The 19,057-nt window shown below is 28.8% G+C and overlaps 2 protein-coding genes across 4 annotated transcripts; both read right to left on the bottom strand.

The window, feature by feature from the left end:
- Window positions 1–1,190: 1,190 nt before the first annotated feature.
- On the bottom strand, window positions 1,191–5,947 carry LOC114392542 (protein CHUP1, chloroplastic-like). The gene is made up of 7 exons (XM_028353713.1): window positions 4,939–5,947; window positions 3,324–4,268; window positions 2,963–3,094; window positions 2,540–2,721; window positions 2,302–2,413; window positions 1,793–1,936; window positions 1,191–1,566 (listed from the first exon to the last, which is right to left on the bottom strand). The coding sequence occupies exons 1-7, from the start codon at window positions 5,683–5,685 to the stop codon at window positions 1,486–1,488; spliced, it is 2,343 nt and encodes a 780-aa protein (XP_028209514.1). The 5' UTR covers window positions 5,686–5,947; the 3' UTR covers window positions 1,191–1,485.
- A 7,401-nt stretch (window positions 5,948–13,348) lies between these two features.
- LOC114392295 lies at window positions 13,349–15,364 on the bottom strand. Of its 3 annotated transcripts, none has more exons than XM_028353371.1 (2): window positions 15,344–15,364; window positions 13,349–14,703 (listed from the first exon to the last, which is right to left on the bottom strand). In XM_028353371.1, the coding sequence occupies exon 2, from the start codon at window positions 14,671–14,673 to the stop codon at window positions 13,726–13,728; it is 948 nt and encodes a 315-aa protein (XP_028209172.1). In that variant the 5' UTR covers window positions 14,674–14,703; window positions 15,344–15,364; the 3' UTR covers window positions 13,349–13,725. The 3 variants fall into 3 exon arrangements, with proteins under 3 accessions (XP_028209172.1, XP_028209170.1, XP_028209171.1); XM_028353369.1 differs by lacking the exon at window positions 15,344–15,364 and adding an exon at window positions 15,113–15,321; XM_028353370.1 differs by lacking the exon at window positions 15,344–15,364 and adding an exon at window positions 15,137–15,321.
- Window positions 15,365–19,057: the final 3,693 nt, after the last annotated feature.

Below are 19,057 nucleotides of genomic sequence, written 5' to 3'. Positions count from 1 at the left end.
TAGTCATTCTCTCTCATCCCAGTCAATTAGCAAATAAGTTTGTTTATAAATGAATTCTAGTCATTATTTTTTTAAAAGTTTAATAAGTTTGATTTTGGAGGCTAATCAAGATCATGTGATTAAGTAAATGTTTAATAATTATACATCACCTACTAAGAAGGTTTTTATATCGATAATGACCCATGTTATAAGATATGAGTCTAATCTTTATCAACCGGATCAATTTTGATTTACTTCGATGATTAATTTATTCAGATAATGAGATACTCCCTACAATAATCCACATCTTGCATTTTCTTTTTTGCCAAATTTTCTTCATTCTAGAAGCATTGTTTTTCTTCAAATACCCAAAAACAATGTACCTAAAATTAAGGTATGCGTTTCCACAGTTTTGTTTTCTGTGGAGCATGAATACTTCAAACACACCAAATTTGTACCCTCATTTCTTTTCTTTTTCTTTTGGTGTGTATTGTACCCTTATTTCTTATCTTATCCTTTCAGCAAAGGTTTTGACCGTGCGAGAAATGCGTGCTACGATATCTTTACTAGAATTTTCTATGTGACTTAGGAATGAGTCATATTTTTCATGTCCAAGTCTCAAATACAATGCACCACACAAGTTCACTTTTTTTTTTTTTTATAATAACTCAAGTAACTGAGTTAGATTCCTCAGTTGTGATATAATGTTTTATGCAGTAATGATGAGATTTTTGGATTCTCGAACTGTAATTACAATTTCTTTTATATAAATCACATGTATCATTCCTTTGACATAATTCTCTTCAAGTTTTGTGTGATCATTATAAACGATAATTTTTTTTTAAATATTTAACGTAAATGCATGCTCAGGACTCACAATAGTACGATTTACCAACTTTAAAAGTATTTTTTTCATTTATTATCTTAACAAATTATTTTTAGAAGTTATTGATCTCTATAATTATAATTTTTTCATTTATTATCCGAGTATTTGATAGTGCTGCATGCTTCATTCAGGACTGTACATTATTGCTAATGCAGCAAAATCACATTTATTAATTTAATGGGTTTGTGGATTTTTGAACTGCAATTGGTTGGCAATTTTTAAAGGGTTATTAATTATAAGAGGATCATGATCTTGGCTTTGCCAACCCTAAACTAAAAAGTGAAAATTGTTATCTGCACGTCAAGGTAATTAAACAGTTCTATAATTAAATCAAATCTAGTGCTGGAGGATTTCACTCTACCAAATAATAATATATTATATTTTCTCAGTTGTACTGAGTTACACAACATAATTTGATTTTGAAGTTGCTATGCTATTTTTAGCAACAACTGATCTCAGAAAAAAAGACCGGTTTTGTACATATAACAAAATCTTGCCTATTTTTCACTACCAAAATGTAATGCAATCACAGACCAAACCAATCTTTTGCAACTATGAACAGGGTTAATATATGGCTTACTGAGATGGTAAGCTGAAATCCATCATCAACCATCATTCGCTCATGTTTTGTTAAGAAGAGAGGCCAGATTGCGAAGCTCCTCGAATGCATGCATTGTTTCTGCATCAAACCCTCCTGCAAACTGCATTGACAATCAAATAAAGATTACTATGCAGTTTTTTATTTAGAAAAAGTGAAGAATAATTCTAGAAAAAGTATCGTTAGAATACGATGATATGGTAGAATGGTCAAATCTTATTGGATGTTTGCATGAAAATGTATATAAATTAAACTTTTGATAATAAGAGTGAAGCAACATCATGAAGTTCACTTTGCATTGGATTCTAAAAGTATATTCCAGGACAAACCTGATGGATTCTAAAAGCAAATCTCACTCCTTGGAGAAGCATGTAATCCATTGCAGGATCTTTTTCTAATGCTGACTTTACTTGAAGTTCCATAGCTACCCTTTTCATATACTTTTTAGCCAATTTAACCGAGCTTAGCTTTATCTGCAAAAAATAATTGTTGAATCAAATGTTATGTGTGGACTTGTATAAATATCTTGCTAGATGGATGATGGTTAAAAAAGACCTATTTTCTAACCTAATCCTCAACTTATGGGCTATCACATCAATAACTAATAAGCTCAGTGCTCTAGGAAACAGTTGAACACAATCCAATAAATACCAGTATTTTTTTCTTCTGTTTTGTAGAATCCATTGCTCACACCAAGGGCTAAAGTATTCTAGGATTGAAACAAGTACTAATGTTATATGTTATGATCTCAGTATTGTGATGGCAAATACCATAGTTTCCGTTTATAAACTTAATCATTTACAATTTGTAAGAATTGATGAACAGTATGGTGGTGTACCTTGCCAATAATTCCATTGTCAAGCATCCATTCTATTGGAATTTTAAACTCCTTGCTATGACGCATTAATGAATCTCTTGTGCGAAGAAGGTTATAAACTGTACGCTCCATCCTGACAATGAAACACGAACGTAAGTGTCTTGCAACACATAATAAATTTAGGACCTCAAAGACTTTGTTTTTTGTTCTTCGTTCAGGGGTGGCACAGAACACTCTTTTGGATATTTGAGTATCTTACTTTTCTGACAATGCAACCATTTTCTTTAGAGCAATGTCACCAGGTAGCCTGGGATCATCCTTGTAAGAGGAAACTTCAGATTCTAATTTTTTCAAATCTTGATAGCCAAATGCTGCTTCTCTTAATGTGTCAGCTTTCTTTTCTGGCCAATCAAAATGCTTAAGGACAGCCCTCTCATCCACCTTTGAATGCACAGAAATCATGTTTTATCAGATGCCAAATATAAGCATAACATTTATAACATTTGATAGGAATAATAGAAATGAATCTCCTACAGATCCTATGAACAATAACAACAACATATTAATTCCATTATGGATAATTTGAACCTATTTACTAAAGCTGAAAGTAGCAAAGTTTATACCATAATTTGTACATGGCATAATTTCAAGGTATACGGGTCATAAATAAAAAGTAACTTACAAGGAAGCAAAGTTCATCATCCAGCCACTTCACAAATGCCACTACATCTTCTATGTTCTGATAAACTGCATCGTTCACCTCTCTTATCAATGAATTCACGAATTCTCCCTGAGTTTCAATATCTGCCTTTATCTACATACATATCAAGGGACAGTTATTAGCCAGAGAGATGTGAGGCAGATCATTCAATAAATTAAGTTACAAAAGCAAGCCACCTTTATGTATGCTTAAAAATATTCTAATCATGAATAATATAACATGACCAGGTAGCTAAAACCATCTATAATCTAATATCATAAAAGAATTTCTCATGAAAAACAAAGAGGCTGAACTTATGTGCATAAAGTGGAAAAGTACTCACAGCAAGCAAATGCGATGAACGGTTCTCAATTTCTCCAATCATGCTGCTACGAACATCAGAAACATCTGGTGCATCAGAGAGTCCTCCATTTGAAGAATCCTTTCTTGAGTCTCTCTTCATAAGTGAATGGTACAATTCCACCACTTGTGGCGCTCGTTTCACCGATGCCATGTTACTTCTTGATGCAAAATTCATAGGAGGTGGGGGAGGAGGTGGAGGTGGAGGCAGTGGAACTTGAGCTGAAGTTTCTTGTTTTGTCTTGATAGATATAGAACATGAAGGCCTTGGAGGTGGATTAGGAATGCGTAGGGCTCTTTTCTCGACATCTGAAGAAACCAAAAGCTTGTTAGCTTCTTGGCAATTGCTAAAATATTGTGGTCTTTGGACAATCTCCAAACCAGATTGTTGAACAGACAATGCCACTGATTCCTTTTCCATTTCTTTTGAACACACAAAACAATCTGACTGTCTTCTCTTACTCAAAGAAACCTCTTCCTCTGAGTAGTTTGATCCACTGATAGAGTGTCTTCTTCTAGGGCTTCCCCCTACATCTGATTCAATCCTATTCTTCTCAATGAGACTACCTTGGCACTCTACTTGTGATAAATCATCACTAGTTATAGGCCACTTTTTTGGCTTCTTCACCATATTGAACCTATTTGCACTTCCACAATTTGAATACCTATTGGTTTGATCAGAGAAAGAACTAACACAATCATCACTACTGCTCACAACTGAATGAGGACTAGATGGCTTATCCGAATCCAACGCTGAGCATGTGTTCTTCAACTCGTTTCTTAAACATGAATTCACCCACCTCAAGTAGGCAAGCTCCTCAACCTCATTCAATCTGCTTATCTGCAAACCTTCTACTTGTTTGCACAGGTCTTCATTCGTGAGCCTCAGCAATGATGCCTCGGCTTTAATTTTGGCAACAACGTCACTCTGATCACAAAAAGAAAAGGTAAATCAACCAAACTAAAGAAAGGTTCACCCTTATAATTTTAGAAAATTATTGCTGAAACTAAAATACAAAAAAAGATAAGTATATGCAACCAAAACAAATCAATGAGCAAAAGAAATTTGGAATATGAAATGTTGAGTAATGAGTCAGAGTGCATTAGGTAATGAAGCATTGCTTAAATAATTTAAATTCCTAGTAATTAATTAAGTCAAACAAAGTGCCACTAGTAATGAAGCATCTCTTATAATTTGTATATTCACCGTGTTCACATCACATTAACTGTGTTTAGAGGAGCATTTGCAAAATTGATTTCAAATGAAATTATTTTTTTATTCTAAAAGCAAGTTAGCAGTAAAATTCAATATAATCTTTTTTATCCAACCCAAAAACCACTCAAATTTGCTTAATCTCAAAATCAATTTTTGAACATTTTCTTAACCTCAAAATCAATTCAACGCGAATTTAAACACACACTACATTTACATTTAAAATCTATTCCAATCCAACAATCAAGCAACATATATGTTTATGTCTCATGAAAATGTCAAAGGCGTCTAGTTCAATTGATTGAATAGGGTGAGTGAGTTGTTGTAAACCCAAAAAAATGTCTCAAGAGAAGAGAAAGCAAGTTGTTAGGACAAAACAACTAACCTCAGAAGATTTGTTAGGACAAGCCAGCTGAGCCTCAAGAGAAGAGAGCCTGCAAGAGAGGTTCCTCTTCTGCATCTGCAGCTCCTTGTTCAACCTCCTCAGCTCCACAACCTCCAGCTCAAGATTCTGCACCTTCACCTCCTTGTGCTGCTCTTCTTCCCCTTTCACTTCCTCACAACTCAATGCAGCACCCAATTGCTCGGTGAGAGTGGCCTTCTCTTGCTCCAACAAACCAACCCTCTTCACAACCTCATCCACCTCAGTCATTTTCTTCCTGCACTCGGAAAGTTCAGCATGCAACTTGCTTTCCCTCTCCTTTGACTCTTGCAGCAATCCTCTCATGTGATCCAACTCAGTGAACAAATCGGTTGAAGATTGTCTTCTATGAGTTGGGAAAGCGTGTGGATGAACCTGAGCAGGGTTTATTGAACATGATAAGTCACCTATGAGGGACCTTTTCACTCGAGAATGAGAAGAAGGCACAAAAGGTTTATTGCTGTTGTTCTGGTTTGTAACAACATTCTCGGATATTGCTGTTGTTGTTGTTGAAGATGTTAGTTTTTTGCTGGCAAATGACTTGGTTTTTTTGTCAGCGGAGAAGCCTTTCACAATGTGAGCACCCCACAACCTTGTTTTGTTGTTGTTGTTGAGGTTGGCTCCTTTGGTGTTTTGAGGCTTTGGGGCTTGGTTTTGGTCTGAAAATTTTGAAGCTTTGGACCTGTTCTCTGATGGGTTTTCTTCCTTCATCGTGTGGCACAGAACAAGAAAAACCCTTGTAGCTGATAGCTAGAGAGAATGAACAAATGAAATGAATGAATGAATGACTCGGTTTATGAACAATGAGAGTTCAGTTTTGGAGTGAAGCTATGTATGAAATTGAAAATCAAAGATATTGCAATAGCATAGTATGGGAAGACATGACATAGCACAATGGGGTTGTGTTGTTTGAGGATGTAATGATGTAGCATAAAGAAAGTGGAACTGTGGAAGGTTTTTTTTGTGATTTTGAAAGTTTGAATTTTGAAATGTGCAAGAGAGAGAGAGAACCATTGAAGAGTTTGAGAACTACGAGGACGGAGCCTGGGAACAAGGGAAATGCAACGGTCGATTTTTGGTCTTGGGGCCCACATTTTTTGGCCTTTTGCCTACGCTTGCCCCCATTGTACCGTACGTGTAATAAAAGTTGACTTTCTTTTAAAAGAAAGTTACATAGTACCACATGAAAATTCTGAATACGTTATGGCTTAACTATACGTTAATTATGATTATGGGTGAAGAAATAAGTTTTTAATTTATTTCGAGTGCATTCCTTTAATTTTTATGCATTTTAAATTTTATACAATTAATTAGAAGTTATAGTAGATATAATTTTTAAATCATTACGTCAATAAACTTATATATATATATATATATATATATATATATATATATAAATAATTAAATGATAATTTCAGTAAATAGGCTATTTTTTCTTCATAGCATAAAGGTTTTTATACTAAACTAAATTACAAATTATCATGATAAAAATTGTTGATTTTTGTTATAACTATTTAAAAATTATTTCTTAATTGATTTTTAATTACTACTCATTTTGTTCCATTTTATATGATGTTTTATTAAAAGAAATTTGTTATAAATTAATTTTCGTTTTATACAATCAATAAAATATTAAATATTTATTTTCATGAAATACTCTTAATGGGAGTATTCGTTAACGAGTAGTAAATATAAAAAAATCTAATTAATTAAAGAAATAAATCATATTTTATGAAATTATTAATCGCATTTCTAAATACCTGTCAAAATTTTAAACATGGTTAAAATGGAACAAAGGAAATAACTCACAATATGAATAAGGCTTATTATATTTTTTTTACTCATCTTTTATCTTCATAAATTTTGTCACCAAACAATGAAATTTACACATTATTGTCATCCAATTTTTGAAATTTTGTGTAGTCTGCCACTCAATTTTCTTTACTACATTTTGTCACAAAACTAATTTTATAAGAATAATCTCAATTTTTTAAAACTAAAGAAAAAATTAATTTAAAAGTAATGAAGTATTATAAACATTGAAACTATGTTTACCGATTCATTCATTCTTATAACCAACTCGACCCAATCCAATCCAATTCAAACATTATGGATTGGATCTTCAAGGATTTGTGTCAAGCTAACTTGATCAGATTAGACCCATTTATATATAGGTTAGGTAAAAAAGTTATATTTTTGTAATCTGATCCAATTTATAATATATAATTAAATTTATTATTATATAAAAACTAATTACTAAATACAAATCACATTAATTTTTAGCTAATATAATTTATTAAAATATTAAATTAAACCATCCATGATTTTTTAAAGTTGTTTTTATCTCTGTTTTCATTTTTTTTAAGTTTTCTCATGTGAATAGTCTAATATAACATTTTATTTCTATCTAAAATAAAAATATTGTATATGCATTGATACCATTAATTTTGTTAATCAAATATTATTATAATTTGATCTATTTTGAGTACATTTTGTCATTATATATTTACATGACTTTAGGCAAAAATAAATTATTGTTCTAAATTTTTTTAATATTTACAAAATAAAAAATATTTTTTAAATATTTAGACCCGATTAACCTAACATAACCCAACTCATTATGATCGGATTGGTTTGAATTGGGTCTGTCAATAAAATTGCACAAAATCAACCCGACCTAACTTGCATAATTTTGATTAGGTTAGGTAACAAGTTTAGTCAAACCAGACTTCATCTAACCCATAAACACCCCTAATTGTTGGAAAAAGTATCTGACACCTGAAGACCAATGCTTCATTCAAGGACAAGCAAACAAAATCCTCCTAGATTATGCTAATACTAATTCCAAAGGTACATTTCCCATCCAACCTAAAGGAATTTTGTCCCATCAGTTTGTGTAACATGGCATGTAAGATTATTACAAAGGTGTTAGTTGCAAGGCTTGGACCATTCCTAGGAGATCTCATTGGGCCCCTCTAGGGTAGTTTCCTTCCTGGTAGATGCACATAGGATAATGTCATCCTTGCTCAAGAAACTCTCTATCACATTCATAACTACAAACTAAAGATGGACACTCTAGTTATTAAAATTAATCTAGAAAAGGCCTATGACAAGATCTTATGGAGCTTTCTTGAAGAAAAACTTAGACTTTTCACATGCTTAAAGAAAAATAGAGCAATACTCAAACACTAGAAATAATGTTATAAAACACCAGTATCATGATCAGTACACAAACTGTAAAACATTCATTCAATGCTAGTTGAGGGAAGCACCTATATGTGGTTCAGAGAACCTAATGTCCACTCAAAAAATAAAACTAAAAAAAATTCTTTAGTTTCAATTAAATTTGATTGTAAATTGAGTTTCGCTTTAATTTAACTTTCAAACTCAATTTGAAATGAAAGAAAGATGAGAATCACTTACAAACTCAATTCTGCAAATGCTCATCCAACCACATTGAGAATTGCAAAAAGGTGTATTTACTTGGTGGGGAATTTGCGAACGAGGCCAAAGCAATCAAGTTGGAAGAGAAAGAACAAGGGGAGGAACTTGGTAAGGAGGATGGGGTCTTCGGGAAAGTTCATGGTGGAGTTGGCACAACGATTCAAGCTTTGACAAGAGTTGTTGGGCAACTTAGTGACGTTCACAAGACTCATAAGCTTTTCACGAGAAGTCGCTACCATGCACATTGTTTTTTCGACCTTGGCTGAGAGAGAAAAGGGAGACAATGTCATTGTGTTTTTCTAAGGTTTGTTTGGGGTGGAAGAAGAGGAAGAGGGAGAATGAGGTTTGTTTGAAATTTGTGTTGGACAAAGGTAGTGAATTCTTTGTGAATTTTTAAATATTTATTTTTTTAATTGAGTCTTTATATTGTGAAAATTAAATTATTTTAATAATTCATTATATGTGTAATCAGTTAGTGTTTTTTTATGGAAGTAATCAAATATTATTATAATTAATTATAATTAGAATTATTTTTTATTTTGATAAGTTTGTTGAGAAGTGATTTTGAGATTAATTTTAGTTGGATGCAATGACAAAAAATCATTTTTTACACAATAAAAAAAGAGAAAAAGGTTATGCACTAACATTATAAAAAGTTTTACGTACTCATCCAATTATAATATATCATATATGATAAGTTTATTAACTTTTAAAATAATTATCTTAAAATAATTTAAATGATGATATGTGATTGAATGACTGTGTAAAATTATTTTACACAACCAGTACATCGACATTAAACTCATTAAAAGTCAACAAACTTATCATATATGATAGATTATAGTTAAATGACTACAAAATTTTTACAGTGTCAATACATAATCCTTTTTTCTCTAAAAGAATATGAAAACAATTGAAAAGGAAAAAAATGTTAAGTAAATTTTTTTTACTTGAAATCACATTAATATCTAAACTAATGGGGTAAAATAATTTTTTAAGTGATTCCTATAATAATAGGAATATTTTTTTTATAATAATTCTTCATTTCTTTTTCTTTTTGCATGATCTAAAAGAAAAATTAAATTATATGTGTATCCTTTGAGATTTTTTTAAAAAATTATATGAAAAAGAAAATATATGGAATATTTTTTGACAAAATCAAGTAAGAAAATTTTCACTCAACTCGTGGAGAAAAACAATTTACTTGAAATTCCCTTGAAAAACAATTTAGTTAAAATCACATTAACATTTAAATAATTTTTAGGGTGAAAATAATTTTGGTAACTCATTGCTATAATAATAGCAATAATTTTTATATGAATAAAATAAATGTTTATAATCAACTTTTAAGTAAATCATTGCCTTTTTTTTTAATGGTCTAAAAGAATCAATCAATTACAAAAGCACCCTTTGTGATTTTTTGAAATTTTATGCAAATAAAATTCATGGGGAATAGATTTTTTTGTTGTAAAATAAAGTAGGAACGTTTGCACTCAACTCGATCACAAAAAATAACAAGTTACTTTAAGTTACATTAACAATTAAATAATTATAAGGGTGAAAATAATTTTTGTAACTCATTGCTATAATAATAGTATTTTTTTTTATAAATTTTTATATGAATAAAATTAATGTCTATAATCAATTTTCAAGTAAATTGTTGTTAGTTTATTTTTTAAATGATATAAAAGAAGAAGTAAATAACATAAGTACCTTTTGTGATTTTAGTAATGATATGTAAAATAAATAAAAATTAGGAGGAATAATATTTTATTTTTTGCAAAATCAAGTAGGAAAATTTACAATCAAGAAGAATAATTTACTTGAAATCACATTATAATCTAAATTATTAGGGTGAAAATATCTTTTTAGCTCATTTGTATGACAATTAGGGATAGATCCGAGTGTGTATTATATTGGGGGGGGGGGGGGTATACAATCATTTAAATATGTAACTTCTAAGTTTAAAAAATATATTTATTATTAATTTTATGTGTAAAATTAGATATATATGATCTACTACTAAGAGAAAATTAAGTATACATCAACTCAAAAATCTTTTTTTCTTATATAATTTCCTTTATTACATTTTTCCTTGAAATCGTCACTGATGATAGATATTTTTTTTATATAAAGTTTTATATCAACAAAATTAATATCTATAATTAATTTTTAAGTAAATCATTGTTCACTTTTTTTACATGATCCAAAAGAAGAATCAATGATTTTTAATAATTTATTTACAGTAAATATATATATATATATATATATATATATATATATATATATATATATATAAAGTCAAACTGCATTAGTACATAATTGATTGAAAAAATATTAATATTTTCTTATTTTATGTAAATGTTTATTTGTAATAAAATTTGGTATTATTGTGTTACTAAATTAAAATATTATTTATTAAATTGATTATTTGTTGAATATGATAATAAAATATTTATCTTTAATATTTTTATAACATTATTATTGTGGTAATCATTAATACGCTCCTAATAACCTATAATGTTGAGTCTTTAATGTTCAAAAGTAAGAGAAAATAATAAAGCATATAATTAATTACTAAAAAATAATCTCATTAAAGAACAAAAAAATTTAATTAAAATATATACGTAATTTATAAAGACAAAAAGAAGTAGTATGTATGTGGGTTCAAATTGGGCAGTGTATTCATAAAAATTAACAAAAACATATTTGGAACAAAAGGAACAGTAAACTTTTAAATAATTAAACATTGAATATTGAATAAAAAAATGTGATCTCTAGTGTTTTTTTGTTCTTTTCTCTATTAAGGGTCTCTTGATGACATATGAAATAAAAAAACTTTATATCAAATAAGGACAAAATAAATTTGTATATTTATATCTTGTTAGTTGATTATCGCAAAACCAAACTAAGAAATAGATGAAAGAACATAAATACATACAAATTACATTTTTCATATTTTTGTATTAGTTTCTCTGCCAAATAGATGAAAAAATTTCTCATAGCTCCAGTATAAACTCATTTTTATATATAGATTCTAGAGTTAAAATTTTAACATCGTGAATCTTAATAGAATCCAATTGTGGATAACAAACCGACATTCGAATGAGATAATCTTTCCGATTTCCAGTATTATATTTTGGTGTTGAAGTACATAATGTCCTCCAATTCTAGATGATATAAGAACAACATAAAATTCAGAGTTCAAGATACATTATAATATATAATTTCTTGTGATGACATGAAATTAGAAAAAAAATTATATAAAAATATCATGCATAAAATATTTCTTAAAAATTAATATAACTAATCACAAGAAGAGTATGTAAGAATGATTTGATGTAATATTAAATAAATTTATGATAATACTAATATAATTAATTAACAACCCATTAATAAAAAATTAATATCAAATGAGTCTAACTCATTTATTGAACAGAATATGTAAATTGTTGTAAATTCTTTGACATTTGTATTTGACTCCGACAGTTTTAAAAAATTAATAAACTTTACTCAAGTAAAAGTATAATAATTTTTTTAAAAAAGGTGAAACATAACAATTGAGAAAGAAATTGGTTAACAGTTTAATAACTAAAGCTACCAATGAATTTAACTAACTTTTAGTGACCTCTAACAAAATTTTAAAGTATTAAATTAATAATTGGTGCATTGGTTTCCTTTAAGCTTTCAGTGAGAATTTATGTCAAGTATACTCGGACCACTGCCCAGTGGTGGCATTCCGGAGCCTAATATGAATTGGTCTCTCAGGTTCCAAGCGACCTGGTCTACCCATATATAGGGAATTTAAAAATATCGTCAACCAAGCCAAGTAGAAAGGTTCACTTAAAGTACCCAAATGCCTATATATGAAGTGAGTGCAAGGGCTCAACATTTCAATAAGGTGACCTTTGATAAAATTTTCCAAATAAAACAGACTAGAATAAACTCAAAGGCGTTCAACAAGACATAGGAAAAGGTGAATCATAAAGCTTGTCCCGTCTAGAAAGGCCACTCTAAGAAGAATATAATGAACAGTACTACCTACCATGCTGTCATTTGCAAGATAATTAGTACTTAACATTACAGCGTGGGTAGCTCAATATCAGATTTCAAAACAAACATGGTTTTTTAAACTTCGCATTACTCACATTTAACTGAAAAAGGGCAATTGAAAAGCAAAATAAAATAACACTTTAGTCTGAAGATGATAGTTGGAACATTTATGCAATATCACCATCACAAACATTGTATACTGCATATAAATAATCCAAAAACAAGCATTAACTTACTTGTATCTAATAAATAGTATTGATATCATTAAATGCTAAAGAGCAGAACTGTTTATCCATCTGAATTCCATTGTGGTTCATAAAAAAACCCTTTAAACTTAAGTATAACTGAGATCAGCTAAGATGGAACCTCATAGTCAAGCATAAATTCCATTATCTACCGGTACTAACTTCAATGTTTTTTTTACTCAAGTAAATTGTTGATTTCTCCGTATGAAAATAACATAGCTGTGACACTAACAAACATTGGAATAGCCTTTTTTTTTTACACTGCAAATAAGAAGAATTAATCACACGGGCTCCACAGTCCATATAAAAGAAGTAACCGAGGGAGCTCAAACATTATGATAATAACCAATCTTTTCCATTTTTTATGCTCATGATCTCATGAAAATATCCCATCAAAACTACATTTAACCATATTTTTTCGAAACACAGGATAGTTATATAAGTTCAACCTCTGAACTTAGAAAATAATGTCAAGCATCCAAAAAAAAACAATTTTCCCACACCAAGAACTCAAGATTCTGAAATTAGACATGTTCTCTACCCAATGCAATTAAGATTAGTGTATATCTAGCCTCATCTGTAACTACGGCCAAAATAAATTCATAAACAAAACATATGCAAACACCATACAATAATTAAAATAGCAAGCCTCTAAATTGGTTTTCCGATGAACCTAGTGAAAATTCTGCAGCAGTTACAACAAATTTCCCCAGATCTAGACAACTAATGTCAATAAATCAAAAGTAATTACCTAACAAATATGTAAACTCTAAGAGCCAAAACCCCTGGTGAGTGGTCATTGCTCTACAGTCTAACCAATTAATTTAGTATCACCAACAGCTGATGATTGCAATCAATATTTTGAATGCAGCCACATTTGTAAGACTACATGGATGATTGATAGATAAAAAATTGATGCCGCAATGTAATCAATTGTACAAGTGCAAATCCCTCAACAATTTGAAAAAGGATTAAACAACTATCAAGTGAGTTTATAAAACACCTAAATTTAAATATCACCGTTGTGTGTCTTTTTCCTTTTCTTCTTGGACAAATCCCCAGTTGGATCTTCTGGTCTCCCTTCTGCATCATCACTTCTCCTATTCTTACTTTGCTCCAACTTTACCTCTTCAGCATATAATTTAGTCTCGCTTCCTTTCTTGTATTTCTTTTTCTTCTTGATTTGTAAATACTGGGAACTACCAAGCACTCCATTTTCACCCTCCAAGCTGTTGCATAATGTTTTTTCCATCTCTTTTCGTTGTTCTAGATCTTTTCCATTCTCAGCCTCACCCTTATAACTGGAAAAACTACTAGTAGTTACTTTGGGCTTCTTTCCACTTTTCTGTTTCCTTCCCTCTTCCATCCCCGTCTTGATGTCGCCTTCATTTCCCTGTTCTCTGGCTGACTCAACTTCATTTTGGGATCCATTAGGTAGCTTTCCATCAGCTTCCCTCACTCCAAATTTAACGGTGCTATCTATGTCGTGCAAGGACTCAACTTCCTGCTTCTTCTTTTTCTTCTTCTTATGCATCTCACCCCCATCCACATTTTCAGTTTGATACCCAATAAAACCATCAAGTTCTTGACTAAAATTTTCATCATCTTGATCAGCATTCCCACTGCCAGTTTGTTGCCTTTTGAACAGATCAGATTTCACATGCCCAATGCTGAGCTCCTTGTTAATATCAACACTCTGAACAGAATTTTCCACTACCTTCCCACTGCCATTGCCATTCTCTGTTCTGTGCCTTTTGTGTTTCTTATGAGAGTGAGATGACCCAAGCTCCTTGTGGAGCTGCTTGAGCTCATTGAAAGATGCAGAAGCTCGGTGGAGATATGCATTGATGACATGAGAAGCACCATTGTCAGCAGAGACAAACTTTGTGAGAATTTTAGCTGCTTTTGAAACTGATATGTCTTTTACCGAAACACAATGTCCAGAGATTGTCTTCATCTTCCTGCCCTTTGGCCCTCGCACATATACCTAATTTTAAAAGGAGAGAAAGAGAGGGTTAGCAAGACGCGTTCTACTCTTTCCAAAAACCAACTCAAACTCACAACTTTATGAATGCAGCATTTGCCAAAACTTAACAAAAAGCACAACATATACAATCAAAAAAATAATTCATTGCATTCACATAACTAAATCGAAACACAAAATCAGAGATTCTAATTTCTAACACACATTTACTAAAACCAACAGGTTGCTCAAAACCACATGAAACTGCAAGATCGGAATTCAGATTTTCACTGTAATGACCTATGATTAACACTAACAATCAAATAAATTTAAATTCAAAATAACAACCAAGCCAATTTTGGCACAAAAACAATGAGATTCAGATAAGTAACAGCTGATACGAAAGATGCATGGATTTGGGAAAGCTACGAACCCTAAGCTTTGAAGAAAGCCTAACCTACTATAATCTTATTAAATATCAATTTTTTTTCTTCTATGAGCGAAGATTTTATTATTCTTGATGCTTCAAGCCACTAAAATACATCTGGGTCTGGCATACAGAAAGTGAAACCAATAAAAATCACTAAAATGCCCCATTTGCTAACCCTAATTGAACTAATATTATGAAACTGAATAGAGAAGAAACAGAGAAAAACCCTAATACCTTGAAGTCTTACCTAGGGTTTGGGATGTTGAAGTGCGCTTCACAGGAATAAAATAATATTTAACTGATTCCTATAATAATAGGAATATTTTTTTTTATAATAATAATGTCTATTAATAATTTTTTAAGCAAATCATTCTTCATTTCTTTTTTTACATGATCTAAAAGAAGAAGTAAATTATACATGCATCCTTTACGATTTTTTTAAAATTATATGAAAAAGAAAATATATGGGATATTTTTTTGATAAAATCAAGTAAGAAAACTCAACTTGTGGAAAACAATAATTTACTTGAAATTCCCTTAAAAAAATAATTTAGTTAAAACCACATTAACATTTAAATAATTATTAGGGTGAAAATAATCTTGGTAACTCATTGCCATAATAATAGTAATAGTTTTTATATGAATAAAATAAATGTCAATAAGTAAATCATTGCCTTTTTTTTTAATTGTCTAAAAGAAGCCATCAATTACAAAAGCACCCTTTGTGATTTTTTGAAATTTTATGCAAATAAAATTCAGGTTTTTTTTTTTTACTTTTTTAGGGGTATTTTTTTCAATTGGAATAATTTTTAAATAATCACCGAAAAGGATAAGTCGTGGTAGGTGTCTCGTGACACTGTTACAACTTTGTATTTTTTAACCGAGTTACATTTTTTTTACGACTTTGAAGTCGTAAAACTTTTTTTTATTTAAATGTTAAATTTATTTATTTATTTTAAATAATAACTTTTATTATTTTACAGTTTTTTTCTAATTTTTCCAAATTATAAAAAAAATTATTTATTTAATTATTAAATAAATAATTTTAATTTTACTTATTAATAGTTTTTATTTAATATAGTGTATATTTTTTATGGTTTTATTTTATATGTTGTTAATTTATTTTAATATTTTATTATTTAAAATATATTATATAATTTTAATATTGTTTCATTTAAATATTTTTGTTTATTTAAAATTTAGATAATCTATTAATAAAATATATACTAAAATTAAAAATAATATAATACATTAATATAAAATGAACCATACAAATTAAATAAAAACATAAAACATAGAAACTATGTTAGTCATGTACTTGTTTGTATGTACAATTAGTACAATTATATCATTCACTTTTACACAATGAGTATTTCTTAGGTGTATTTGAAATTGATTCATCCATCTCATTGCATATTAAAGTTCATACTAAAATTTAAAACAAAAATAATACATTAATTTTAATATGTATTTTTATTAAAAGATTATCTAAATTTTAAATAAATAAAAACATTTAAATAAAACAATATTAAAACTATTTAATATATTTAAATAATAAAATATTAAAATAAATTAACAGCATATAAAATAAAACCATACAAAATATATACCATATTAAATAAAAACTATTAATAAGTAAAATTAAAGTTATTTATTTGATAATTAACTAAATAAATTTTTATAATTTGAAAAAATTAGAAAAAAAACCGTAAAAAAATAAAAACTATTATTTAAAAAAACAAATAACTTTAACATTTTAAAAAAGATTTTACAATTTCAAAGTCATAAAACCAAAAACAAAATAAAAAAAAAACTTTTACAAATTAAATATTGTAAAAAAAAGTTTAAATGAAGTCGTAAACAATTTTATGACTTCGGTTAAAAAGAATACACGAAGTCGTAATATGTATCACGACTTCTAGTTTTTTTTTACGACTTATTCCTTCGGAGTAATTATTTTAAAATGACCCCAATTGGAAACATAAAAAAAAAATACCCCTAAACAGTCAAAAAAGCCTAAAATTTATGGGGAATAGAATTTTTTTGTTGTAAAATAAAGTAGGAAAGTTTACACTCAACTCACAAAAAAGAACAGAACAAGTTACTTAAAATTACATTAACAATTAAATAATTATAAGGGTAAAAATAACAGCTATTTGTGGGAGGTAAAGGATTTGGGTGATACAAAATTACAAATCTGTGGGACAACCGCATTGATTGTTGGACGTTTGAAATTACTTGATGCCAAAAATTTTGGAAACACAATTGGGTAAGATACTACCTTCTATAAATCACATTGAAGAGACCAGTTAAATAGTTACAAAAACATATGGAAAAAAAATAGTGAAAGAAAGATTAATAGCCAATCAGGAACCTCCTTGCCATAGAAACCAGAACAGATGAAAAAAATGATAATCAACGATTTATACTTCACATTAGCCGCATTTCATCAAATAGGTTGTAGGCAAGTATGCAAGTTCGTTAAATACTTAAATCCCCAAAGTCCTAACATTTATTCAGGAAAAAAAATAAACTAACATTCACAAAGATTATACTAAGGTCAAACATTTAACATCCGTAATGACACATGCACTTATTTAATTCATTGCACAAAGGAATTATTATATTTTCATACTTCTAGATACATATATTGATAAAATAACTTTTTTCACTGTAATTGTATAATTTTACATCACAAATTTTTGCTTTTATTATTTTTAACGATCATTCATTTTCTGTGCCACACAAGCACACAAAATTCAATAATATATCATGAATTAAAAAATCAAAAACATATTTAAAAGCAAAAATGGATTTTGAAAAAATGTTATGCTTGAAATAGTGACCAGCTTGAACAAAAGAAAAATAAAACTTACCAAATCCAATATAAAAAAACAAATAGAAGAAGCAGAAATGAAGAGATGGCCTTCATCTTTATTTGATTTTAGAGCAATATACTCTTGCTTCAATCTAATCCTTCCCAATGGGCTGATATGAAGCTATATAAAACACATATACCTAGCTATATATAAAGAAAATACATTTTGATATCTATTTTTGTTTAAGACCATTTTATTCTTTAGTAACTACACACTTTTTATATTGATATTAGAAACTACACCCTTTAGCAAATTTGTCGTACTAAATTGATATCGTAGTTAAAACAAATCACACCTAAATCCAACACATTAATTAAGTGATAAAATAATGTTTTAACATATTACAATGGTTTGATAAAAAAAAATGGATATGAAACATATCCATTTTTTATAAAAAAAAATATTACATGTATCATTTTTTATAAAAAAAAGTTGTTACAAAACAATTTTAATTTAATATGCATTACATAATTATAGAATTAAGAATTAGATAAACGAAAGAGAAGTGTGAGAATTAGATAAAATGTTAAAGCAAGAATTTATATATATATATATATATATATATATATATATTAAATACACGATTTAAATTGATTAAATGTTTTTTGGGAGGTTTTCATAATTTGATTTACTAATGGTGAAGTGATGATAAAAATGAATTTCGATATTGATAAATAATATGGTAATATATTATTGTGACGAAACAAGCTATAGAATTAAGTTGTAGTTGATAGCACAAGTAGTGTATTAATAATTAGTTTATTAATCATTATAAAAATATTATTTCATTATTTGAGAAATACTTATTTAATTTTGTCCTAAATTTGATTATTGATTAGTTAAAGAATATATACTAAAGAAATTATATAAAAGGTTTAAATATTCAGAATTAAATGAAAATAGAAAATTATTTTGTTGATCCGATTTGGAGAAATATGAGCATTTTTAAAATCTAATGTGGCAATGCCATGATTCACATATCGATTTTAATAAAACTATTTGATTCTATATAGTTAGAGTATATTACCATTTTTAATATATTATATTATTAAAAAGTAAAATAAATAAT

Source organism: Glycine soja, chromosome 17 (assembly GCF_004193775.1).
Source record: "Glycine soja cultivar W05 chromosome 17, ASM419377v2, whole genome shotgun sequence".
NCBI classification, from domain to species: domain Eukaryota; kingdom Viridiplantae; phylum Streptophyta; class Magnoliopsida; order Fabales; family Fabaceae; genus Glycine; species Glycine soja.
Note: the sequence above shows the minus strand (reverse complement) of the source record. Positions and strands in the feature narration are given on the sequence as shown.

What these genes read in the sequence shown, in the direction of transcription:
- LOC114392295 (XM_028353371.1), bottom strand. Translation starts at nt 14,673, where the DNA reads ATGAAGACAATCTCTGGACATTGTGTTTCGGTAAAAGACATATCAGTT.
- LOC114392542 (XM_028353713.1), bottom strand. Translation starts at nt 5,685, where the DNA reads ATGAAGGAAGAAAACCCATCAGAGAACAGGTCCAAAGCTTCAAAATTT. An exon ending in ATGATGAACTTTGCTTCCTT is followed by an intron (nt 2,722 to 2,962) that starts GTAAGTTACTTT and finishes GTGCATTCAAAG; the next exon opens with GTGGATGAGAGGGCTGTCCT. An exon ending in TTGCTTTTAGAATCCATCAG is followed by an intron (nt 1,567 to 1,792) that starts GTTTGTCCTGGA and finishes TTGTCAATGCAG; the next exon opens with TTTGCAGGAGGGTTTGATGC.